This window comes from Lactuca sativa, chromosome 2, assembly GCF_002870075.4.
Source record: "Lactuca sativa cultivar Salinas chromosome 2, Lsat_Salinas_v11, whole genome shotgun sequence".
NCBI classification, from domain to species: domain Eukaryota; kingdom Viridiplantae; phylum Streptophyta; class Magnoliopsida; order Asterales; family Asteraceae; genus Lactuca; species Lactuca sativa.
The window spans coordinates 53,036,276-53,063,823 of NC_056624.2; the positions used below are offsets into that span (position 1 = coordinate 53,036,276).

Below are 27,548 nucleotides of genomic sequence, written 5' to 3' on the forward strand. Positions count from 1 at the left end.
CAGAAATTACTCTTTAGCCCCCTGCTTCCATAAATCCTCTCAAATTAAGTCCAAATGACAGCAAACACCCCCTGACTTCTAAAATCCTTTGCAAAATAAGTCCCAAAATTACACTTTAACCCTCGTAGATTCAAATCTTGCCATTTGGCTCCCCAAAACCAACACCTCACTAATTATCATTTGATTTTGGGGTATAATAATATAAAATAACAGTAAAAATTACTTCTCGGGGTTCCATGTTTATTATTTAATAGTCTATCTTAAATGGAATGTTACAATCTTTGAGCACTGCCTCGAACGACTCTTGCCATCCTAGAAGAAAAGCTAAAGACCACCAACCCGAGCCCCACTCGTTGGCTTCATGGGAGAGAAACTATGGACACTCGGGACCATAAGCCTTCCGCTGACACTATTTAGCCACAATGGAAAGGAAAAGATAACAAGGATAATCGAGTTCTTGGTAGTTAAGCACAAGTCCGAAGACAATGTGATCCTAGGGCGACCTACTCTCTTCTGGCCACAAGCCATCCCATCAACAATACATGGTACGGTCTAGTTTAGCACGATAAACGGCTTGGCAATAGTGACAACTCTAAACACACGAGTAAAACCACTCTGGGCGATCGACGCCTGGGCCACTGTACAAATCCCAAGAAATCGGCACATGATGACAATTAACATCCAAACGGTCAAGCACAAAAAAAATGACCATCCACGTTCAAAACAAGGGTAAAGGACGCCAACCACTAACAAACAATGAGGGGGAATGGCATGATAGAAATAACATCACCACCCTAGCATCAATGAACATCCTCATGAATACCAAACGAAGTTAGATGTCACTGAGCAAGCCTACACGCCTCAAGGAAACAAAGGTACAGGGTATGGAAAAGAAGGGAACGAAGGAGCGCATGCACCAAGTCCCAGAGCTCGACACGAGGCACGAACAAGGAGCCGTTGGTAGCGGGGAAGAGAGGACAAACAATCACCTCAAAAAAGAGAATGTAAACAGGAAACTCACTACAACAATACAAATCCACAGCTGGCAGAGGTTTCCTCCAGGGCGAAACCAAGTCAGTAACCTCACAGAAAACAGAGCCGCCAAAAAAAGGTCAGACAGAAGGAGGAACAACCACTCAAAAGTGATAACTAAGTGACCAAAAATGGAGAATGGAGGAAATTGAAAATCATCTTCTGGAAAATGGCCGACCAAGAAACAGCCAATCATGGCTCCCACACGACTATGGACACGGAAAAGCTTGCAGATCCGAGCCACCAAAGAACACAAGCTAAGATGGACTAAGAAGAAGAATTTTTCCCAATGACGTAGGAGCCCCTGAGCCCAAGCCAAAATCCTTAGCTTGAGGTGAATCATGGGAAAGGGTCAAATGATCAAACTCCTAACAGATAATTACACCCCAAATAGTCAACTCAAGAGCTAAATCTAGAATAGCAAAAGCTATCGGACTTTCGATGCTTATCTGACGATGTAGATGGCCTCTAAGTCACCAAAAAATGCAATGAAAAGAAATTTTGTAGCAAACAAGTATTGACACACTTCCACACGAATGAAAAATAATAACAGACAGATCACCTGTGCCACCTAACACAAAACCAACTAGAAAAAACAATCATCGGCCTCAAAGGCTGGTCACTTCCCCCTAATAAACATGTCAACAAGGTAAGGACAGCCGCAACTCCTAATCACGAAAAATAAAAGTCCTTAAAGGATCATAACCTTTCCCGCGAAATGCACAATGACTAAGCTCCTAGATCCCGAGTTGATGGCCTCGATCTTGCTTAGAAGACCAAGCCTAGAATACAACTCCCCTCGGCCCAAGGCTTAGAACAATGCCCCAATGCGGCAAAAGCTTTTAGCTAGGAAATAAATCCTAGCGAAATGAACCAGCCATAGTTCGCACCTACAGACTAACTAAAGCCTCGAACAAAAGGGGATACATGAAGGGGAGCATCGAGCTCGTCAGAACAGACACTCTAGCCCCGAAAACATGTTATGCAAATGATAACCATCACCAAGACCCCAAAGGCTAACACTAACCTCTAGGGAGAATCCAAACCAAGGTTTACTAACACAAACCTTCCAAAAAACAAACACGATGAATCGAAAGCAAACTTAACATACAGAAAACACAAAGCACGCATTATTTAACTCGGACAACCCCTGATATTTTAAAATGACCATGTCGGGCCAAAGAAGACAACCAAACACTGTTTAAAAATTGTTCGACAAGCACCATGAAGATACAAATGTTATGTTAAAACATCAAACAACAACAAAGGGTAAAAACATCACTTACTGGGGGTGGAGGAAAGCCCAACATGAGAAGCACCATAATCATAATGGCCTTCCTCGGAGTCAAGATCATCACACACCTATACAGGCCTCCTATATCCAGCTCACCAAGGCGAACGTAAGAGGCATAGTCCGTCTCCATAAAATATTTTATAGCATCTTGAATCGCCTAACCTAGATTTGCGGTAGCGTCTGGTTCCCCAGGGACAAACTTTATGGTGGCAACCTACTCCCGGATAACCTGCTTGTCATTCTCCACGCTGGCAGCCACACATGTCGTCTTCATCTGCTTTACTCCTAATGCAAATTTAGCACTCTCACCAACCTTATCAACCACTCGGATAACACCTTTTTAAAGAAACCATCCCAATTTCTCCTCTGTAACTTTCCTCTCCACAACCTCCTCCTCCAGCCTCTTAAGAGAACGCTCCGCCTGGACCTCCATCACCTTCTTCTCCTCCACCAAGACCTCAATCCGTTGAGAAAAATGCTCCATTGACCCATCCAAAGTAGCCACTTGGTCCCCCAAAGAAGCCTTCTCCCCTTCCAAAAGATCATAGTGCTTCTTGAATGACCTCCTTTCCCCCTTCCAATTCCAAGAGCCTCACCTTCAGCTCATCCCGCTCGGCCTTAACTTACGCTAGCTCGCTAGAACTAGAACTGACCTGACGAAGGCGAGAGGCAGTCACCGTCATATACGAACCAACTTGCACAGCTATGTATAAAATTTTGCTTGAAAGATGGGAATTAGAAAGAAGCTCCAAGGCCTCGATGGTAGTAGGGGGAAAAGCATGGAAACCCCAATCATACGCTGTCGAATGATGGCAAAGGAGAGACTCTTGGGTTATCCCCCATCTATGTACATATACGGTTGGTGCCACTGGGAGGAGGGGAAAAAAGCAGAACCCCCAGAAGTGTCGTCCCCAGCCAAGAGCGGGATCTTGGGGTCTGGAATGCCTTCATGGACATGGATTAACTCAACACCAAGAACATCTTCACCAAGAGCAGAAGTTTCCGCCGGCTCTTCCTTTGGTTCACGGAGACGTTCAGTCACCCCTTCCTTCATTCCCTCCAACTGTTTTAGAGTGTCATCATCAAGGATGTCAACCACCACTATGGCCACCCCTAGAAGGAACTCCACGTCCCACCTCTTTAGTAGGCGCCGACCTGAGGAGTTGGCATCAGTAGACTCCACAGTTGGTGAATCCAGCAAGGGAAGATGTCGTTTAGAAGTTGCACGGGTGTTACACTAACTCAGCCCGATCGATGTCCCCTCCTCCTCTGTATCAGACAGAAAATAATCCTCACGAGAAACACAACCGACAAGCGCATCAACCAACACTTGATCAACGGGAGAGTCAGACCCAGGAGGAGGCACAACAAGAAGACCGACAAGGGCCAAGTCATGGTCAGGACTGACCGACAGAGGGAGCGTCTCAACTAAGGGCACTTTCCGATGCAGACACGTGCCCTGAAAACGGCCATTCAGCACCATCTCAAAGGAAAGGATCCTCTCGTGACCTGCAAGCGAGAGAAAAGGCAACATAGTTCGCAAAACAAAAGAAAAAAACAAATACAAAGACAATGGGGGGAAGCAGACGTACTCATCGTCTTTCTCAATATAGAACTGAGGCATCATCCTTCGGGCTCTCTAGGAAACGCTCATCCAAACAGCAGCCAACATACGATCCTCCCAGTCCTCACCATTAATAAAAACGGTCTTCAATCCTTGTTCCACAGTGGCATTGGCCCCAAACAGTTACGGTACCCAATCGGAAAAAGTGGTCAACCGAGGATAACCAAAACCCACGAGATTACGATTCAACCAGAGCCAGTGATCTTGTAGTTATTCTTTGGAGCTTTTTGGTTGATGATGAAGGCATGAACACTCCCGCCTTTGGGAAAAGGTTTAAACACCGGATTGTGTAGAAGAATTGAAGAAAGCTTTGAAGGCCCACAATTGTGGCAGAACTCCAAGGGCCTGGAAGACGAGTTCAAAGCCAACAATCATGTTGACGGGATTCGAAGTCAGACCGTCCACATGAAAGCCATATTGGCGCATTATCTCCTCAAAGAAATCTGTTGTCGGCAACCTCAGACCAGCCTCAAAGATCAGAATAGGGACCCCTACCTTCTCTTCCGGCGGGTGAGAAATTATCGCCCCCTTTCGAGGATAATCCATGTCGTGCTCAGGAAGAAAACCAAACCGCTCTTGAAGAGTGTTGAACTCGCTTGAAGAAGTAACAATCCTTGTGTTCAAGTTGGCCATGTTTCGTTGAAGAAGTAGAAACAACAGTGAAAAGGAAAAGAAGCAGTAGAAGTGAAAAGAACTAGAAAAAAGAAGTTTGATTCAAATGGGGGAAGTTTTAAATGCAGGCAGGAAGCCCAACCAGTTACAATGATGAAATCTACATGCGGAAACACCTCCGTCACGTCAGCAGTCGTCAAAAGTTATCCCCATAAAACACATGTCCATATCTAAGCTAGAACAACTCGGCTACCCTAAATCAACGTTGGGGTGTACTAGCCTAGGGGACTTGTTGACGTAGCCCATTAGGAATACATCAGGCGTAAAAAAACCATCAATTTGATAGACGGCATGGGAAAATGTTGGTGTACGCCTAACACAGTGTCCTCGGCCTTGCCCTTCGCAACCCGGTGTTTGTTCCTTGGCACCCAAGTGCCATAACCAGCGTCAAGACAAAATAGTACCAGTTGTCCCCCATAACGACATGTGTAATGCCCTAGATGCTGATACTCTGGCAATACTGCACCAATAACAAACAACCACTCATAGAGCATGATCTACCAATCAGGAGCCACCTATCCCTGCCATGCCTAAAAAAGTAGAAGATATGGTCGGGGTTCTGTTCCCCCGACTCCAGGAATAAAAAGGCCCTTTCTCCTCCAATAGAGTGGACTAATACTCAACATTAACCTTTATTTACACACTTTCTTGCCCTCTCATCAAAACCTAGAACTTTCTTGATCGTCAGAGCATCCTTTCGGGACATCCTCCCGGACAACGACTGACGATCTGGTTTCTTTTGTTGTGATTCTCAGGCCGCCTTTTTTCATCCCTCACGAAGCAGGTGACAAGTTGGAGACATATCACAACAATATATGTGCATGAACATATAGACGTGCACTAATACAGGTGCATATTTGTGTGCAATTATGCATGCCCATATGTATATACATGAACATATACATGTACTTATAATGAATCATCTATAAGTCCCTAATCTGCTTGTGTATCAATCAGATCCGTTTGATGGTGCGGAATCCCAATCAAACGGATGATGTCAGATCAAATAGAAGAGTAGGAGAAGAAGAAGATGATGAATCTTGTACGTATCAATATGAATGAAGATGCGGATACAAGATTCACACACACTAACACACGCTCTCTTTTCTCGCTCTCTCTCTCTCTCTCTCTCTCTCTCTCTCTCTCTCTCTCTCTCTCTTGGCCGTACACTCCTTGTGTTCATCAATCTACTCCTCACCCCTTACACCTATATTTATACATGAGAAACATGGGCCGTGAATGGGTTTACGGCCGTAAACACATAAGATATTACATAAAAATACATTTTCCTAGAAAAGGAAAGTATAAACCATAATGTTGACCCCATATTTTCCCCCTTGGTTTATAGCTTTCTTTTTTAAATTGACCCAACAATTCCCCCTAAAAAGTAGCTGGCTTTTCTTGTTAATCTTCATTGGGAGATTGGCTTCATCATTTCTCTTCAAATTCTTCACAACTTCAAGATGAACTTGATGAATCTTCAATGAATGACTTCATCTTGAGCAGTTGAGAATTTCTTCAAGATTTGACTTTGAATGCAGATTGGGTGAGGAGGCTTCTTGTAGAGATTCTTAAAAGATAGCGCTTTTAGCTTGAAAATCTTCAGAGAGAACAAATCTTTTAGATCACTTCACCAGGTTCAAGATAGCAACAGACTGATTGAGAAGGCTTCAATGCAATTTGTCACATAATCTTCAATTTCAGCTTCACCTTGCTTCTGGGGTTGAAAGATTGAATGTTGAAAGAAAAATCTTCATTTCTTGCTCCTTCGAATGAGAATTCTTCGATGATCACGGATGAATCCATGGCTCAGAAATCTTCAACACAAACTCCATGAGTTTCATCTTCACATGAATTCACTTTTCAAGACGAAACAAAAATAAAAGAAAATTTAGCACACAATATTTTTGGGTTTTTCATATTTTCTGAAAAAAAAAAACAGAAATTAAAATATTTTTGGATTTTGGATTTTCTTGAACAAGAAATAAAACAAAATATAACACTATTTTTTTGATTTTGAATTTTCTGATTTTTGTTAGATTTTAGAATTTTTCAAATTTTTGTTTAATTTTTGAATTTCTTTTTTTTTTAATTCTCCCCCTAAATTTGTGCATAGAGGAAAACTATGAACAAATTTAACAAAAAGAAAAATAGTTGGCATCAAAGTTGTGAGACAGCTTGAACTTGTTTATCAGTACCTTCACTTTCATGAGTAGATTTGGTCAATTTTCGGTATTGTGGTCCACTTAAACACGAAGGATATTGACAAAATTTTCAAAATATACCATTTAGCTAAAACCGACCACGGGTATTGTTGTCCACTTAAATTAAGCAGCGAGATCTACAGATAACCTCTAAATTGTTCAATTTTAGTTTCACTAGAACTTGTTCCCCACTTCCCAATATACCTTGGTTATCAAGAACTTCCAAAGAACTCCTTACTTTAGGTGAGTAAACAATTATTAAGGAGGAAGACTGATTTAGAGATAGATGCATATGTTGTGTCCTAGGTCGAATATATTTCAATCATGCCGAGGGGACAACATATGACTAACAGAGATAGAGGGTTATAGAGATAGAATGTTGCATATGTTGTGTCCCAGGTCAGATCTTCCGATCACGCAGAGGGGACAACATATGACTAACAGATAGAAATAATTTCATAGATAAGAAGGTGTGTAGAAATAGAGTTGCATATGTTGCATTCCAGGTCGGATCTTCCAATCACACAGAGGAAGCAACATATGACTGACAAATAGAAAGCAAGAAAATAATTTCATACAGACCTACTTTATCAGAACCCCCCGGTCGCCCTATCAGAACCAGAATTAAGGACATAAGTCGGTACATCAACGAAAAGTCGAACCACAGTTCTAGATGCGTATTAATTTTGTGTATCTCGTGGATTCCCGTGTTTATTTCACTACTCAATCTACCCGAGCGACGTATGTTCAGTCCAAACAATCCTATCTAAATCCACACTGTCAAATCCTTCGTGCCTACCAGTACATTGAACATAGAGTCTAGACAATTCAGATCCAGTCCCTTACACTAGTTTAGACTGCCCGTTATCACTTTCTTGATATCACCTAACAATAATAACTATTAACAAAAATTATTAAGAAAATGAAAATTTTGTCTTTAAAACAAATCAGAGTAAGATAAACTCAGGAGTATAGAGAAGAAAACGCAAATCGTATTTCACCGATTGAATTTGCACCGAAAATTCTTCATGTCGTTAAGCACTAACCCTATTTGTGATCTCTTCCTTTCCTCCTTTCCCGCAAAAGGACACATACTCTCAAACAAAGGTCTGAACATTGTACAGTTGAGAGATGTCCCCTATCAAGTGCCTGGAACAGCCACTACCAACAAATCGAAGTCTGATGATATGCCTCCATAGCTGCTCCGACACAGAACGGGATTAGCTGGTCTTTGGAACCCAGTCCATTTTGAAACTAGGTTGACCTTTGTCATCATTGCAGGGTACTCTCTCCCATGACATATCCTGTTTATCACAAACAGAAGATGTAGAAATATTAGAATCGTTAGAAGATTTGGGAGATTGAGCCTTCGGAACCCATTTGTAGTTGGGTTTAACCCATTTCTTTTTCGATCTGATGGGTGGCTTAGTACTTGCTTTTGATCTTGCTGCCGGACGTTGAGATGACTTTGACCTAACCGGTCTTTGTTTCGCTGGAGCATCTCTTGGAATGGGCTTCTTGGCCGACATTCCCTTCTTTCCCTTGGGATTTGAAATCTTTGTCTTGTGGGTTTGATTCTTGGCCTTCTGTGCGTTCCAGTAACCATTGTCTGAACGTGACCTGGAAGGGTTTCTTTTGAAGTATCTCCCACTTGGCGCGTTTTTCCATCCTTGTGCGTAGTAGGGAACGTATGCGCGATTTGGACAATTTCGGGCAATGTGTCAAGGTGTTCCACAGTAAAAACATGTCTTTTTCTTCACTGTAAAGTTGTCTATTCCTGCCCCTGGTGGCGTATCCTTGCCTCGTTTCTTGTTGTTCCCACATGCACACTTACAACAAGCACTCTGTTTCACTGGAATTGGTGGCCTGTATTTCTCAACAGCAGGTTGATCAGAAGTAGCTGAATTCGAAGCAACAGATTCTGAGTTCAAGGAGATGTTGGTTTGTTCAGTAGTGTTCTCCTTATTCTCATCTTCTGCTACTTTACCTGCATATAAAGTAGAAACATTAGAATCTTCAACCTGAATACCTCCTGACACAAATCCAGATGGTTTGCCATAATGAAGATATGCCTCCTTGTCAATTTCTTTCTGTGTCATAGGGATGGATGTGTAGTTATGATTGAAAGGTGGAGGAACACTATCATACCCTAGACCCTTGTTTTGTTTATCTTTGAATTTTAATTGGGTTTCAAATAAGGGCTCGACTGTCTGACTTGACGCAGTATAATTTTTGAAAATAACATTTTTTTTCCACACTTAATTTTCAAAGTGTCAAGTTCTTCAGTTACAGCAGCAAGTTGTCTCTTAATATAATCATAATTTTCACACTTGTTGCTATACTCTTCCTGAAGCTTCCTAAAGTCTTTGGTTTTTGCTTCTAATTCAGCCTTCAGGGGTTTCTGTCCTTTCCTGAGTTGATATCCTTCGTATTTTAGGTCCTCGACTTCCCTTTTTAGCAAATCATTATGTTCACGAAGAATTTTAATCGTATCTTCACAAGATGGAGTACATGAAACTTCATTGACCGGGATGTTTTTGGAACTCCTTGTTTTTCCACACTTCAAAGCATCAAGTTCTTCAATTATAGCAGCAAGACTAAGATGATTGAGATCTTTTGTCTTCTTAATGACAGCCACGTTCATATCCCACGATTTCGGAAGTGAATTCAGTAGCTTTTTGTTTATCTCCGACTTGGTCAAGAAGACCCCAACTATATTCATCTCAATAGTAAGTGTAGTAAATCGTTGCAACTGAGCTTCCAGGGTTTCTCCAGGGATATAATTGAACATGCTGAAATTTTTTCTTAACATATCCTGACGGTTCTCTTTCATGTCTTTATTTCCTTCGTTGACCATAAAAGCCATTAAAAGCACAACTAGAAGCCAAAATCAAACTTAAAAGTCAAACTCTTTGACTATAAACCTGAAAAGTCAACCTTAAAAGTCAAATTTAAAAAGTCAAACTCAAAAGTCAAAATTAAAAGTCAAACCGAAAAGCTAAATTTAAAAATTTAAAAGTCAAACGATAGAGTCAAAGTTTAAAGTCAAATGTCAAACTTGAAAGTCAAAGTAAAAATTCTAAGTAAAAAGTCAAAAATAAAAGTCAAAATTAAAAACTATTTATTATGATTATTATTATTATTATTATTATTATTATTATTATTATTTATTTATTTATTTATTTTATATTTTGAATGAAAAAAGGAATTTAAAACTAAAAGAAATTGAGTTTTTGGGTTAAAAGTGTCAAATTTCGAAAGTTGGAACCGAGAAGGACTTGTTTTGAATTAAGTTTCAGAGGAGTGAAACAAGGAATCAGGTAGTTGAGTTGGCTAATACGCTGAGTTTATGAACTAGAGGTCCCGAGTTTGATCCCCGGGTCCCCCAAATCCGCCGCTTTTTATTGAAGCGCGCAAGTAATCAATTGATGCTGTCGAGCCGAGCGAGCCGTCCTCCAAGCCACGATCCACCAAGCCGTAAGCCGTCGGCCGTAAACTCCTCGCAGATTACGTGAAAAACAACATTTTTCACCCTTTTTTGCTCCAAAACTCGATCAAAAACCCGTTTTTATGATAAACGCGAAGAACAACCCCCCCCCCCCCCCCTAATTTTCAGAGATCTATCCAAAAACGCAAAAATCTTTCAAAAATAAGATCAAATATGCTCTAGATCTGACAAAATTGATTGATACAATCCAAGTTCTGATACCAATTGTAAGTCCCTAATCTGCTTGTTTATCAATGAGATCCGTTTGATGGTGTAGAATCTCAATCAAACGGATGATGTCAGATCAAATAGAAGAAAATGAGAAGAAGAAGATGATGAATCTTGTATGTATTGATATGAATAAAGATCCGGATACAAGATTCACACACACTAACACACAATCCATTTTCTATCTCTCTTGGCCGTACATTCCTTGTGTTCATCAATCTACTCCTCACCCCTTACACCTATATTTATACATGAGAAACATGAGCTTGGTGAACATGGTCCGTGAATGAGTTTACGGACGTAAACCTGTTTACAGCGGTAAACACCTCACTGGCCGTAAACCTGACCGTAAACAAATAAGATATTACATAAAAATATAATTTCCTAGAAAAACAAAGTATAAACCACAATATTGACCCAGCATCATCTATGACTCAACCATACCTGGTATATACATTTATGCACCATTAGAAGTTCCTAAGCATTTAAACATTATAAATTGGAAATTCGAAGAAAAAAAATAACCTTTATTTAATATTTATTCTAATAAGTGTTTAAAATAGATAAAATATATATATATATATATATATATATATTATATATATATATATATATATATATATATATATATATATATATATATATATATATATATATATAAATGGACATGAATACATATTGAAAAAAAATCTACATAATTTGATAATTACATATAGCACCTTCTCCTTGAAACCACACCTAGCGTTTTCTTCATTCTTTGTCCCTTTTTTATGCTCATTTGTACTTTTCTTCTCTGTATGGAACTCTCATGATTTATTGTTTGGATACCGTGAAAGTTGTAACAATCAAATGAAGTTGTGTTTTCTGCAATCGCATTCTTTTTTTGGATTCAAAAAAATTTGTAGCAATTAAATGATGGAAATGGAGGTTTTTTTCCCCACCCCACTGTATGGTGCAACTAATAAACTAAAGGATCAGGTAAGAAAGACCAAGTGAATGTCGATCAAATGGAGTTGAAAAAGAATGTGATCTAAGAGTTGGGAACTTGAATACCAACATAACCCATACCCATTATGACGAACGCTATAGATTGAAGATATAGATAAATATAGTAATAATACTTGCCAAATGCAAGATCATAACAACCCGATACAAAGAGGATAATGCCCACACAAAGCTCTAGCATAAGAATCCTGAAAGGATACAAAATATATATATTATTCATTAGATGTAAAACTCGTGTATTACACGAGTTGATTAAAAAAAATAAAATTTCAAAATTTAAATAATAAATATTTTTTTAAATCAAATTTTGAAATAAAAAATGAAGAAACATATTAATTACAATTTATTGTAATATTTATTTTATATATATATATATATATATATATATATATATATATATATATATATATATATATATATATATATATATATATATATATATAAGATTATGTGGCTTTTTAATTTTAAAATTAGAAAAAAAAAATTATAAATTGACATTTGAATATTATTTATTTAAAAACTATCACAAAATGACAACTGTCACAACTCATTAAAGCAATACATGTGACAAAATTATCTTCATATATATATATATATATATATATATATATATATATATATATATATATATATATATATATATATATATATATATATATATATAAGGTTAGGTTCGTGTGAGACGGCCTAATTTTATGAGACCGTGAGTCGCAATCCTAGCCACTCATTTGGTAGATAAAACAAAAAAACATTTTTAAAATGCAAAATAATTGAAAATTTTTGAAATTTTTTTTCAAATATTATTTTTGGAATTTATATTTTCCGAAAAAAAAATATAAAAATATAAAAAAAAAAACTAAAAAAAATACATTTTTTTTTTATATATTCTAGTAGAATAAACAGAATATTATACATATCAGAGAAATCTAATATAATATTCTAACATTCTAAAAATCACATTAGAATAGTTACAGTGTAATATTTTATTAGAATATTTCACGTATTTTAAAAAAAACGATAATTTTTTTTTATTTTAGGTAATTAAAGTTTCGACAATAATAACTAAAAAAAGAATTTTTGGATTTTTACATTTATTTTGTATTTTAAAATTATTTTTAGATTTGGTCTTACGGTCTCAAAAAATTAGCATAGTCTCAAATGAACCAGAACCTATATATATATATATATATATATATATATATATATATATATATATATATATATATATATATATATATATATATATATATATATATATATATCAGGATCAATTGAAAACCATATATATATATATATATATATATATATATATATATATATATATATATATATATATATATATATATATATATATATATATATATATATATATATATCAGGATCAATTGAAAACCAATTTTCATCTGGTGGATCAAATTTTATCAAGGGATATCGTTAAATCAATCATTATCCAAATTAAATCCTATTATTTAGTAACTAAATAATTATAATTAATTTTGAATTCCATGATTTGGGAAACTAATCAATGGTTTGCATTTGACCGTACACTCACACAGTAATGAGAGTTTATACATGAACCCATATGTAAGTAGAGATGTCATTATAATTGTCAAGAGTCACATTCAGATATTAGTTTTCCATCTATATGTCCAGTGAGTAGTTATTGTCTTGAAATATATTTTAAAGATAAGTTGATGTCTTGTTAGTGGGCTACTATCGGTTTAGAGAGTCATTTGAAACATGTAATTAGATTTTTTATTATAGGTCTACCAAAGGAATAAAGGACAATAGCATCAAAGATTTTCTAAAAGTCATTGTTTTTAAAATAATCATGTTCATTTAAAGGAGTCTCTATCTAGAACTTTATAAGAGGGATTATGAATTTTGAATAGCTTTGCCCATGAATTGTATTAAAACTAACATTCGTTACGTTGCTTACGGTATGAGTCAATTGAAAACCATTGGTTTTTTTGGTTGATGATTTGTGTATTGCATTTTAGGAATCATGTAATTTGTCATTAAGTAGGATCGTTTGGTGGTTTAGAGATGGATTGATATTAATAGATTTGATAAAGAGAAGGATCATTTTATACGAGTGATTAAATGAAGGAAGGCATAGGGTAGGATGATTGTGAATGAAGAAAGAATTTAATAGTCCAAGAGATCTTAAATACCTTGTCAAGAAATAAAAAAGAATAAAATAGGTCATTTGGAGAAAAAGGGAGTAGGCATTGTTGATATATATATATATATATATATATATATATATATATATATATATATATGTGTGTGTGTGTGTGTGTGTGTGTGGTAAGATGATGACAACATTTAAAGATGAAAAATGAGAGTTTTGAATGATTGTCCAAGGAAATATAATTAATGAGATTGGTAATTGTTTAATCGATGATGAAAGGATCATGATATTAGAGAGGTTCAGTTTTGATTAAGAGAGAGTATTAAGAAAGACTAGAAAATAGAGTTTAAACTTTTAATTATGAGGGTGGTTTTGTTTAGTTTGCAAGAGAAAAAAGAGAGTGAATTTTACAAGTTATAATGAGAGAAGGTTGTGTGATAGGTGTGTATATGAATGATCGTCTGGTGCGGAGAAAAGAGATAGAGTGAGAGGAGTGACACTTTCTACCATATAGGATAGAAGTATGGGTGCCAACTTTTGGTATAAAGGGAGGTGGATTGGTAATTGAGATGTCTTTAAGGATAATAGAATTAGGTTTGGTAGGTTTTAATGCCTTTATAGTTTGATTTAATAACCTTCTTATTTTTCATTTGAATGCATATATATAAATACCTGATTTCCTAACATCTTGTTCTTGAGTCCAACATAAGGTTAGAAAAGAAGGGAAATGAATAGAACTAGAAAAAAAAAAGAGAAATTTTCTTGTTCCCGAGATTGTTTTTTGGAAGGAACTAGAGAAAAGATAACTGAAGATAAGGGTGATCTTCTCTCCTAGTCATCCTCTTAAATTGGAGGGATTTGGAGGGAAGTAGGCATAAGGGCTTGTTTGTTTATGGATTATGGATAAAGGATTTCGAGGGAAGTAGACATCATTTATAAAACTTAAGATCTCTCGATATTGCACTAGTGTGGTGTGTTTGCTATGGAATTAATTGCAGGTTAAGAATTGAACGGTTGGGTTATTGATGGTATAGATGGTGGGATTATGGTTAATGGCGGAAACCTTCGCCTCTTACCTTCGGAAACCACCGAGTTTAGAGTGAAGTTCATTGAGTTCAAGGATGAAAACCTCTGCCTCTTAACTCAAAGACTTTCGTTGAGTTTAGGTTTAGAAATGTTTGACGGTTCTCCACAAGTTGTGTCTTCAGGACATCGGTCTTAATCTAGACTTCTGTTTCAGGGTTCAGGTTTGATCACAAGTTATGTCTTCAGATCTTGATTTTGATTCTTACTATAATTTTTTCGGCTCCATTAGAACACATCTCGCTATCAGTTTGTTAATAAAAACCCAAATATTGATTTCAATTTGGCAGAAAAGGAACACATGCTTCACCTTGTTATAGAGAATGGGACTGGTGATTGAGGTTAGAATAAGAGGAATGGGTTTTTATGTCAAGGTGGTTACGATAATTTTTATTATCATGGTGTTCTTGCTGAGAATGGATTCATGGTGATGTGGGCAATAGATTTTCACCGGAAACCTACCCATATAGGTTTATTTTTTTATGTCATGGGTGCTTTTTGTTTTGTTCATCTACAAAACTAAGGGTCAATATGAATGCTTAACGTTCAAATTACATATTCATGGAGTTTTGATCATATTTTTGGGTAAATAACCGAATGCAATGACGGTGGAGAAAAAAAGCTGAATGTGAATTGCGGTATTAAGCAAAATTTTTGGTCAAATGGATGTACTCCCATGGTGAAGATGAAGTTGGTTTAGATTGTTTGTAGATAGTGGTGGAAGTAGGCAGACGGTGGTGGTAACACTAGGCGTATGGTGGTGGTAGGTTTTTTGTATCAGTGGTAGTGGTCTTAAATGTTAAGAGATAAAAAAATGGAAAAAGTATAGGATATAAGGGTATTTTTATCATTTCATAAACATTTAACAAAATCTTGTTAGCAAAGTTCGTCACAAGGACAATTGATATGTTAAGTTATATTGAAAGGGACTACTAAAATGAATGGTTTGCTCCAAATGGACTATCTATGCAAAAATAAATTATAGTAAGAACTATATTAGAGAAAAATTGAAAAGAATTAGGACTATTTTTGAAATTTTATGCTCTAGAAATAATATATATATATATATATATATATATATATATATATATATATATATATATATATAATGATTCTTTAGTTTAGTCATCTATATAAATTTTACTATTATTAAGAATGTGCACCTTTCACTTAGTTTGAAGCCTAGTCTTCCATGTTGCCTGGTTGGAGTTTTAGCCTTGGAAGCACCCCCATGCTTCTCAGTGACAACCCATTCATTCACTCTTTGAGCCTCTAAAATTCCGATGAATGTAGCCTTGGTTCGATGGAGGGCCATGACATTCTCAAAGACTATCCAAAATACCACCAAATAAAAGGACCTATAAAGTAAAAATTAAAAAGGAAGTAAGAACAACAATTGCGTTTTAGAAAGGGTACTAGGAACCATAGAACAAAAACCTCGGAGTTCCAACAGCATTCAGAATGGTGATGACGGTTGGGATATAAATCGTACCCCAAGTCGGAACCTCGACTTCAGGTATCCACACACTCGCAGGAATTACAACACAATAGAGCACGAATGTAACAATATGAGCCACGATCTTTCTTACAAAGAAGAAACTATATATCACATGTAGCTTCTTCCACAATGTAACTTTCTGAATAAAATAGTAAGATATTCACAACAATATCCATTGAGAGAACTAATAAGTCGCGAAACTAATGGAAAACAATATTACCTCATTTATCATGATCTCGTAAATCATTTTCCTAAAGAGGTTTGCTGGACCGCATGACCATCGATGTTGTTGGTAACGATATGCTTTCAATGAACTCGGCAATTCGTTCTTAACCTATGTATGAAACATAAATATATATTTAATACAAAGCATGGTTGTATTATGTCGTAAGTCATAAGATTTTAATCTTTCTTTACCTTTATTGAACCAAGGTACAAGAACTTCCAACCTTTAAGACTAGCTCTAACTGCTAGATCCATATCTTCCACTGTGGTACGATCTTTCCATCCTCCAGCCTCGTTAAGTGCTGCCATTCGCCAAACTCCAGCAGTCCCTACGAAAACGTAGGAGATGAAACATGGTTTTAATACCATATATATGGTGCTTTGAAATCCTACAAGGCTACAACACCTTTTTAATTACCATTGAAGCCAAAAAATGCATGTGTAGAAGAACCGACTTCTTGCTCCACTTTGAAGTGGTAGTTAAGTGACATCTCTTGCATTCTTGTCATTAAGCATTCATCAGAGTTCACTAAAACATCATAGCATCATAAATTGTATTAGCTTTTATGCGTTGATATCACTTTCTTCGAACTCTATATAATTGTTACATAACTATAAAATGTTGGAATATGTTGACTAGAAGATTTCAACATAAGATAACCGAGAGTTGAAACACACTAAAATTGATCTTTGCCTCAACCATTGATAAAGGGAATACTACTGTCTCCGTGAGATTTATATATTACTTTTTTTCCATTTTAAACATCATCGAGCAATATGTTGACTAGAAGATTTCAACATAAGACCCATGTATTATATGAGTTAATTTAAAAAAAAAAAAAAAAAAGTTAAGTATAAAGGTCAAAATATTTGAGAATTTTGAGTTTATAAGAAAATAAGAAAAATAATAATTTATTATAATGAAAATGTTTTTATCTTTTAAATTGAAACAAATAAATTAAATAAAAAAACTAATGAGTCTTAATTTTGATAATTTTGAAATTAAAAAGTAAGTTTATTAGTGAAATTAATATCAATTTATTACTACATTTATTGCAATTAATATATTAAAATGTTATGTAAAATTTAATAAAATAAAAAAACTCATAAAATGATATATTGAAAAAAAAAAATTAATTCAAAATAACCACAAAATTATATTTGACAAGTGACAAAAAAAAACGTTCATTTATTAAAGAAAATTAAATTAATGACACCCATTTAGAATATGAACAAATTGTTTTAAGGTATTACTAGACTTTTATTTATTATGTATCGACAATAAAATATTAAATATAAAATATAAATATAAAAATATAAAATAAAATTATACTATTGTTGTGCAGTACTTAGCAAGTAGAGGTGCACATAAGTCAAGATTTGAAAACGATCCTAATCGAATCAAAATCAGATCAGTTTTTTTTTTTTTTTTTTTTTTTTTTTTTTTATATTAATGTACGAACTGGTTTGGTTTTGGAAGAAAAAACTATATCCTTAGCAACCGGTTTGGGGAAACCGGTTTTCCGGATTATTTGATTATTATTTTCTTCCCTTTCAATTCATACTAAAAACCAAGTGTAGAGAGATATATGGTAATTTATGTGTAGAGGGGAATTATGGACAAAAACTTGCCACATTGGATCACCAACACCAGACATAAAACATTTAATTTTGAACCACAATCTTTTTCTATTTAATCATCGTATTTTTTCATAAAAACAAATTAAGTCTTTTTTCTTTTGTTAAAAAACACGTGAAATATGAAAACATGTTGGAACTATTTATATAGATGAATTGACATCCCATCGAAAAATTAATTAAAATCGGTACTAATTACTAAACGTGCGAGGTCCTATCCACGTCATCATTTTTTTTACTATTAAAAGATTATAACAAGTCTTAGATATCTAAAAAAACACGATTTTAAAATTATATATAAGCTTTCATTTACCTATAATTTTTTTTATTAATAGCAATACAAACTTAGATAATGAGATCGACTTTCATTACATACTATTTTGGCTGAAATTCTATTTCCAGATAATTTAAAAAGAAAAGAAAATGCTACTTATAATTTTCTTTTATATAAAAGACATATTTCGAATATAAGGTCTAACGGTATGTCGTATAGATCTACCATTTCATGTGATGAATGGAAGTGGCAGGTACAATAATCCAGTGATGTGCGATTGTTCACGAGTGAACTAATCTCCCTGCATCACTTTTTTCCTATTTGTTCTTCTTTTTTTTTTCTTTTATTAATTATTATTAAAACATACCTTTTTAAGAACGTAAAAAATATATCAAAATTTATGATTTTGAAATTTTCTAAAATTAAAGTATACTATTGATATATTATTTATACATATTTGAACATTAAAAATAATAATTTTCTTCTATTTTATGGTCTAACATGTTTAATGATTCACATGTATAATTCATTTTTTTTCTTCATCTTATCCTTTTGATTTTGACTCAATCTAATAATTAGGAGAATAAACATATTTAGTAGGAAGAAATTAAATATATTTATTTTAAATGACATGCGTAGGAGATCCAAATCATTTCATATGATGAGATAATGGTAAAAAGAAAATAAGTGGGTGATAAATTGATAAAAGAGAAAAAAAAAAAAAAAAAAAAAAAAAAAAAAAAAAGTGAAAGGAGATGATAGAACCCGTTAAATACAACATACAGATCATTAAATATTTTATAATATTTATTTCGTACTTTTTAGATTAAGTGTATCGTTTGGGTGGAGTTGTTTGTTCTTTTTTTTTTTTTGGAACCGACGAGGGTAGTGTAGTTGTTAACTTATAATACTACTATTTAGTAATTAAGACATTTAGAAAACAACACGTGAAGCATCAAATCATGTCGCAACTAATTATAAATATTTTCTAAATGATTATACGAGGAACAATGGAAAAATAAATTCAATTGGTATTAAGAAATTCATACTTTTAAAAAGTTAATAAACTTTTAGAAAGTCATATCATTAAAAAGCCATGCTCTTAAAGAATCAATAAACTATTGTTTTATGTATAGTTTTTCGAAATTAATTACAATACAAAGTTGGAATGAGATAAACCTGGTTATAACTTATAATTTGATTTATATAAAGAGACATTTAAATATTTATAATTAAAAGTATTTATCTTCGTATTCTATTTACCTCTAAAATATAATATATAAATGTTATAATTTGTTAAAATCGTTTTTTTTTTTTAAAAGAATCATTAATATGCATTAAAATTTCTAGTTCTTATATTATGTATCACTTATCAATGTTATTGATTAGTCAATTTCATGTAATAGTTGAACATTTATAAAGTAAGATAAATTTAAAAGTTATAGAAATAATTAAAAATAAGATACTAATATGACAGTCAACTTATATGTGCACAGTTGAATGCATTGGAACCAATGTACAAGATAAACTAAGGTTTATTTTCCCTTCTAGTGGCAAAATAATAAATTACTTATATATTCTGAAAAAAAATACTAAGAAATAAATGATAATAAGTTATTGATTAATGAATATGTCTATTCACATATTTATTCAGTGATGGACAGTGTCTCTCTTTATATTTTTAATATTTTTATTTGTTTAAAAATAATAACAAATGTAACAAATTTATCAATTATTTTATGATTAAAAAATTGTTAAAAAATATTTCTACAAAAACATATTAGCTCTATTATTTATTGATAAATTCTATTGTATTTTTTAAGTTTTAAAGATTTTTTTTGCAAAAAAAAATATTATAAAAAAATAAAAAAACATTATAGTTTATAAATATATCTTAATATAGATATTAGTAGTTGAAATTGTTTATCATTTTATTTTTCGATTAGGGGTGTTAATTGTTTTAATTTTCAATATTTTCTCAAAAAATATTATTATCCCAAAAGTGTATTTTATTATCTAATCTAATAATAATATACTTATTGATATAAATAATATAATTTCTATTTCTATGTTTTCATGAGAATTATCATTATTATTTAAAACATTTATGGTATGTCTCTTTCTCTTTTATCCATGAACCCGAACTTGATGAACATGAGGGCACAAGATTCAATCCACCTACATGTTCTCCTTATGGCAATCTTGGTGCGAACGAAGTCTAGATCTCTGTTCTTCTAACAATCATGTGATGACATATATATATATATATATATATATATATATATATATATATATATATATATATATATAAATAAGTTCAATAGAGAACAATAATTATTGGTTTTTAAAGGAACCAAATCTTTTTTTCAAGTCTAGAGCTTATTCTTTATCGAAAAAAATATAAAAATATCTAAATTCATATATTATCATTGTGAATGTGAAAAATATTTTTCTGATTCACCGTGTGAATACGGATTCACATTGTGAATTTTCAAATATTCACATTGTGAATTTAACGATTTTTTTTTCGAATTCGATAACATTGGAAAAATGATACAAAGTTATGAATTTCTATATTTTTAGTTTTTTTTTTTTTTTGATGAAAAATAAGTTTTAAAAATTGAAAAAGAGATTGGTTCCTTGGTTAATTATGGTTCACTATTGAACCTCACCTTATATATATATATATATATATATATATATATATATATATATATATATATATATATATATATATATATATATATATAGAGGAATGAGTTCTATGTAAAACAAATAACTAGGGCAACATCTACCGGAACTAATAATCAAATGGCAAGCTCTACTCCTTCGATTATGATTTTTGACTTGACTTCGTATAGAAACAACTACATATCCAAATAAAATACGATCGTTTATCTACCTAAGAAGATAGAGAGTCCTGAATACGATAAATTGTCATAAGTAGGGTTGAACTATGTAAGATTGCCAAGACATAATGATATAGAGTCCTGATATCCCAACCCTTCGAATAGGACATGGGAGTTTCCCTTTATTTGACTATATGTATGAGAATCTCTAGGGCTGTAAACGAACTGAACGTTCAGTGAACAGTTCATGAACCGTTCGGCGGGAAGTTCGTTTATGTTCGTTTATTTAATAAATGAACGAACACGAACATAAAATTATCGTTCGTTTAGTTAAACGAGCGAACATGAACACTGGTCTCGTTCGTTTAATTATGTTCGTGAACGTTCGCTTATGTTGTTCATTTTTGTTCGTTTATGTTTGTTCATATAAGTTCATTTTATATTTATATATGTTTAATCGTGTTTGATTACATTACAATATATCCTATGTTTATTTATGTTCATATATGTTGAATTATGTTTTTTTAACTTTGTTCGTTTACGTTCGTTCGTTTATGTTCGTTTAACTTGTTCACGAACATAAACGAACGAACATGAACAATGTAATTTGTTAAACAAACGAACATGAACAAGAAAACTCGTTCGTTTATCCGTTCGTATTCGTTCGGTTCGTTTACAGCCCTAAGAATCTCCACTCACCAATTTCCATAATATTCTTCCTTTACCCCATCATGGGAGTTTATAAGAGATCCATTTGCTTGCTCGAAAAGGTTACTATAATATACATTTTAATTTAACTATACTATAATAATGACTAGACTAACTATTGTTGTTTGTCTGAATGTTGTTACTGAAACCATTACTCTAACTGAAACTCTTCATTCTCTAGTACTCTAGGAATTGCGCTCCCTAAAACATTGCCATGTAGTTAGGCAGGGCAATCAATCTTAGAAATATAAGAATGGATGCGGATCCTTATTAATATCAAGATGAAGAAAATAGATTGAAATATATTACTTTTTTCTTACTCACTTGATGTATAATACAATAAAAAGAAATGTAACAAAATTGATGGTAGAGGAGTCATGTTCCTAAAAGTGATAATTCACTTGTCCCGTGTCCATAAGGACCTCATGGAATACAATTGAAATGAGTCCCACAAAGATAGTCGCCCCCTTTCTCTCATTTTACAACCTCCTAGATGGATGAAAGAAGGTATTTTACAAAACGGGATAGTGAACGGTCAAGAAGTAGATAACATGCAAATGCTTCTCAACCCTTATTCTCTCAATCACGCAACAGCCACCCCCCCCATCCCCTCATTCTCACGAAGTTGTGTGTATGTGTGTGTCTCTTTATATATATATATATATATATATATATATATATATATATATATATATATATATATATATATATATATATATATATATATATATATATATATGTTGGCACCTACATAATTGTTTACTTGCTTTCCAAGCCATCATGGCAAGTTCTACTACTATAATTATGATTTTTGACTTGACTTCATATAAAAACAAGTATATATCTAAATAAAATATGATCAATTATCTACCTAAGAAGATAGAAAGTCCCAAATACGATAGATTGTCATAAGTAAGGTTTCACTATGTAACATTGCAAAGACATAATGATATAGATTCGGGATATCCCAACCCTCCGAATAGGACATGAGAGTCTCCATTCGTATGGCTATCTGTAAGGGAATCTCCACTCACCAATTTCCATAATATCCTTCCATTACCCCATCATGGGAGTTTATAGGAGATCCAGAGGCTCACTGGAAAATATTTCTATAATATACCTTTTAATTTAACTATACTCTAATAGTCACTAGACTAACTATAATAGTTCGTCTGAAATGCTCTTACTGAAATCATTACTCTAACTGAAATCATTACTCTTCATTCTCTAGTGCTCTATGAATTGTGCTCCTAAAGCATTGCCATGTAGTTTGGTAGGGCAATCAATCCAAAACTATAGGAATGAATGGGGATCCTTATTACTATCAAGATGAAGAAAATAAAATGAAATATAGAACTTTTTCTTACTCAGTTGATGTATAATATGGGATGATGAAATATAGCAAGATTGATGGTAGATGGTTGCATGCACCTAAAAGTGATAATTCACTTGCCCTTGGTCCATAAGGACGTTATGGCATACAACTGAAATGAGTCCCACAAGATAGTCTCCCCCTTTCTCTCTATTTACAACCTCATAAATGGACAAAAGAAGGTAAGTTACGGAATGAGACAGTGAAGCGTCACGAAGTAGAGTCGTGCTTCCCGTTTAACTACAACGGAGGAACGGCCCACACTAGACGACCACGGGTGATAACGCAAACTTCATACAACAAATCCACTTTCAAGTTGACTTATTTGCTCGACCAATCGTTGTAACTTATATGAGAGACCATAAGGGACTAATATCTCAATAGCATTACATTATGGAAAGCTCTATACACAAAACTTATAAATTTACAAGCAAATTAGAAAAAACACATCTTAAATTAGAAAAACTCTCATTATGATTTTGTTTATTTAGGTATTCTTTGTGTGGAATAGTAAATAATTCAGTATTTTTGTTTGATACGTTTAATAATATTATTTTGTAGTTAATTAATAATTTACTAATGTTATGAAATTAAACCGTATACCAGATTGTTGCCAAACCTTTTTAAAAATGTATATATACATCACACCGACAAAAGATTTTGTTTGTTGCGTAATTTGGTAAAATAATAGTAAAAGTTTGAAACATTTGATGCATATATTGCTAAAGTACGTACTATAAACTTATTGAGTAAATAAATCATCAATCCTTTATTTTACATATCATCAATCCTTTATTTTACAAACTTTTATATATAATCATTAGCTTTTTATGGGCTAGTTTAACCTTTTAAGGTATTCATCATGTACCACTAAAACGTACATTGATTTTTATCAGTTAATATAGTATAACACTGAATACTAAGTGTTGATCAAAGAAAACACATAAAACAAAAAAGATCAAGTTTCATAGGAATGTTTACCGAATTTCCAACGAGCTTGAACAAGACCAAGCTCAGAGTTATGATGAAGAAACGGAATAGTTTTCCAAAGAAAGTCGGGTTCAGGTTGAAAATCGGCATCAAAAATAGCTACATAATCGCATTCATTGGCATACTGATGCTTTAGACCCTCTTTAAGTGCTCCAGCTTTGTATCCTTTTCGATTGTCCCTCACTTGATAGTGTATATTTGTACCTTTACTTGCCCATTTTTCACATTCCACTTTCACCATATCCTATTCCAACGTTAGAATAATCAAATTGAAGAAATCTCGTTATCCCAATGTAATTCTAAATTATATGTAAATGGTTGCTTTTAATTTTCATAAAAACAACATATAAAAATTAAAAACCAGTTAAATGATTCTCTATGCAATGACGTTTACCTATCTTTATAGTTTATTCCACCCCATGCAATATATCTTGTATTTTAGACTAAAACATTCAACCACCTTTTATTTTAGAAACAAAATATACAACCACTTATTAACTTTTTTTTTATTATTATTTTGAAGAAAAGAGGTTCTTGTTAAAAAAAAAAATGAAAGAATCTTGTGAGTTGTGCCCATTTATGTGAAAACCTCATATTTCCAAACTCATAAATACTAATAAACAAATGTTATAGGTTACAACGTAACTTTTCTTTATTGAAGGCATTACATGCTATTAATGCCAACTTGTGTCAAAAACCAAGATAAAACATTTTACTTTTATTTTTGGTATATAACGGGTGATTGTAGAGCGGATAAGATGGTCCTTGAAACAGAATGGAAAATAAAATATATTTTTTTATATTTATCTTTACCGACACAATTACAGTTCACATATGCACGTGCTTAGGTGTAATTTCCATGGCGTAACAGAAAAAAAAAAGTAAATTTACTAATTTTATATAATTCTTAAAAAACATGCAAATGTTAACAACATAGTCAGCTTATAAAATTACTAAATCTTACATAAAAAAAACAGTGAAAATGAAAATATATAATCTGTAAAATGAAAAAAAAAAATATCGTTTTTTTATATTATCTACACCATGCTATAAATTAACAAAATATTTAATTTTCATGTTTTAGAAAATGCGTCTGTATTGAATTAACTACCTTAATGACAGGATCTGTTGAATCGTCAAGAACTTGAATTACAATACGATCAGAAGGCCATGAAAGCCCACATGCAGCTCCAATTGAAAGCTGATAAACCTGTGTACATAATAATAATAATAATAAAATACATTAAAAACAAAACCAAACACAAAATCCAAAAACTAAAATAAAAAACAAAAAAAACAGAGCAATCGTGAAAACAAACCTCTCGTTCATTGAACATTGGAACTTGAATAAGAACAAGAGGATAAACAGAGCTCCCCAATTCAACATCATCTTTAAATTCTTCCCATTTGTAACGTTTTTCTGTCTTTCTCCCAAACAAACAATTGAATCCAACCACCACAGACATATAAACCTTCTCCACGAACAACATTACCGACATTGCAAGAGAAACATACATCAATATTCTCAGCAATGGCGCCAAAACAGGGACTCTGAATTGCACCCAGATCTCGATTATTTTCCCAATTATGTCATCTCCACCACTCGTAAACGATTCTAGTGTAACTCCGATTGCAGAAAGCTTCCCCATTTTCACTGGTTTTCTTGTTTGTAAAGGAAGAAAAACAAGAATCTGTGAACAGTGAAAACAGAGGATGATGATGCTCTGTTTTTTTACTGTTTCTAGGCTTGATTTCAAGTGTAAAAAGACAAAAATGTGAACTTTAAAGAAAACCCATTTGATTTAGAACTGAAAAGACAGTTCCCTTCATGGGATTATAAAGATTTTTCAAGCAAAGATTATGTGGAAAGTTTTGAGCTTCTGTAATGACTGATGAGAACAAAACAGCTACCCACTCCCAACAATGGAAAAGTGAGTTGGAATGGTGAGAAGAGGCATGGGACATGTGTTTATAAAGATAGAATGTTTTGGTTTTTAGGAAAATACAAATTGTGCTCTTATATATATATATATATATATATATATATATATATATATATATATATATATACTAGCCGTGTACCCGCGCAAAGTGGCGGTCGGCGAATAATTTGATCTTTTTAGAGTTAAAACCATTTTGCGTTTACTTCGAGAAATGAATATTAAATAACATCTATTTTTCAAGAGCATTATCATATCATATTAAGGGAGTGTTTGGCTAAGCTTTTTTAAAACAACTTATTAGGTTCCACATCACTATAAGTTAAAAAAATGTTTGGATTAAAATAACTTATTCCGGTGGGGATCCTCTAATACGTCATTTTTTTCATAAGTTACCATTCACTTACTTATTAACTTATAAGTTAATAAACTAATAAGCAATAAGCTTTTTGGGCAAACACGCCCTAAATGGTTATTACTTCCATTTATACATACCCAAACCACTTGTACTGTTTATCGTCCCTTTTTTTTTTTTTTTTTTTTTTTTGTTTTCCTTAATTCCTTTATTAATTTAATGTCCTACTAAGTAAAATGCTAAAATATATAAATAATAGTTTATAAAAATAAACCTTTAGAATATCAGATGTTGTGATTCAAAAGTCGATAAATAGCCATTTGAGAATGCCAAAATACTCAGGTGTCAACTTGTTCATTGTGATTTTAAGCCAAGTTTCGTCACAAATTAAAACATTTTCAACGATGGTATGTAATTCAAGGATTCATATTGATTTAGGTTCTTGAAACCTTAAAATATTGAACAAAATCTATATAAAACCTTATAATAAGGACAATAATCACCGTAATCAGGAAGTTCATGTGATGAAACTTGATAGTATAAGGACCACTGATGAAAAAGGTTTCATTTTTCGACTAAAAAAGATGAAAAATGTACAAACTACCTTAATCATGTCAAATTTTGTGTTTAACCGTTCTTTATTGCAAAAGTAAGATGCCAAAATATACAAACTAATGATAATACAATGCTCTAACTGGCCCTTTTGGTTGAGTTCTTTGAACCTGCAAAGCCAACACATTAAAAAAAACATAATAAAAACCTTTTTAGGAACAAACCTGATATAATAAAGCCTTTACCCAATATATTTATAAGATAAAAATACAAAAAGTTAAAAATGATGAAATCAATTACAAGTAAGGATTAAAATAAAAACCTGTTAAGAAAGAGTCATCTGCACGAGGGATATTTGAATCAACATATATTTTCTGATGGTTT

General features: G+C 33.1%; 1 protein-coding gene across 3 annotated transcripts; it reads right to left on the reverse strand.

The window, feature by feature from the left end:
• Positions 1-10,588: 10,588 nt before the first annotated feature.
• Positions 10,589-26,284, reverse strand: LOC111907140 (glucomannan 4-beta-mannosyltransferase 9). 3 transcript variants are annotated; one of them, XM_023902931.3, is made up of 9 exons: positions 25,637-26,283; positions 25,429-25,527; positions 24,309-24,561; positions 16,905-17,015; positions 16,679-16,815; positions 16,482-16,595; positions 16,201-16,400; positions 15,927-16,121; positions 10,589-10,780 (listed from the first exon to the last, which is right to left on the reverse strand). In XM_023902931.3, exons 1-9 carry the CDS (start codon positions 25,964-25,966, stop codon positions 10,768-10,770), a joined length of 1,452 nt encoding a protein of 483 aa, XP_023758699.1. In that variant the 5' UTR covers positions 25,967-26,283; the 3' UTR covers positions 10,589-10,767. The 3 variants fall into 3 exon arrangements, with proteins under 3 accessions (XP_023758699.1, XP_042754990.1, XP_023758698.1); XM_042899056.2 differs by having other exon boundaries at positions 10,740-10,883; positions 25,637-26,284; XM_023902930.3 differs by lacking the exon at positions 10,589-10,780 and adding an exon at positions 11,191-11,734 and having other exon boundaries at positions 25,637-26,282.
• Between the last annotated feature and the right edge of the window lie 1,264 nt (positions 26,285-27,548).

Bases quoted from the DNA above. Each gene is read 5' to 3' on its own strand.
- LOC111907140 (XM_023902930.3), bottom strand. From the start codon at position 25,966: ATGGGGAAGCTTTCTGCAATCGGAGTTACACTAGAATCGTTTACGAGT. The intron at 25,528-25,636 runs GTTTGTTTTCAC...TTATGTACACAG, and splicing joins CAATGTTCAATGAACGAGAG to GTTTATCAGCTTTCAATTGG. The intron at 16,401-16,481 runs GTAATATTGTTT...TATTTTATTCAG, and splicing joins ACGAGATCATGATAAATGAG to AAAGTTACATTGTGGAAGAA.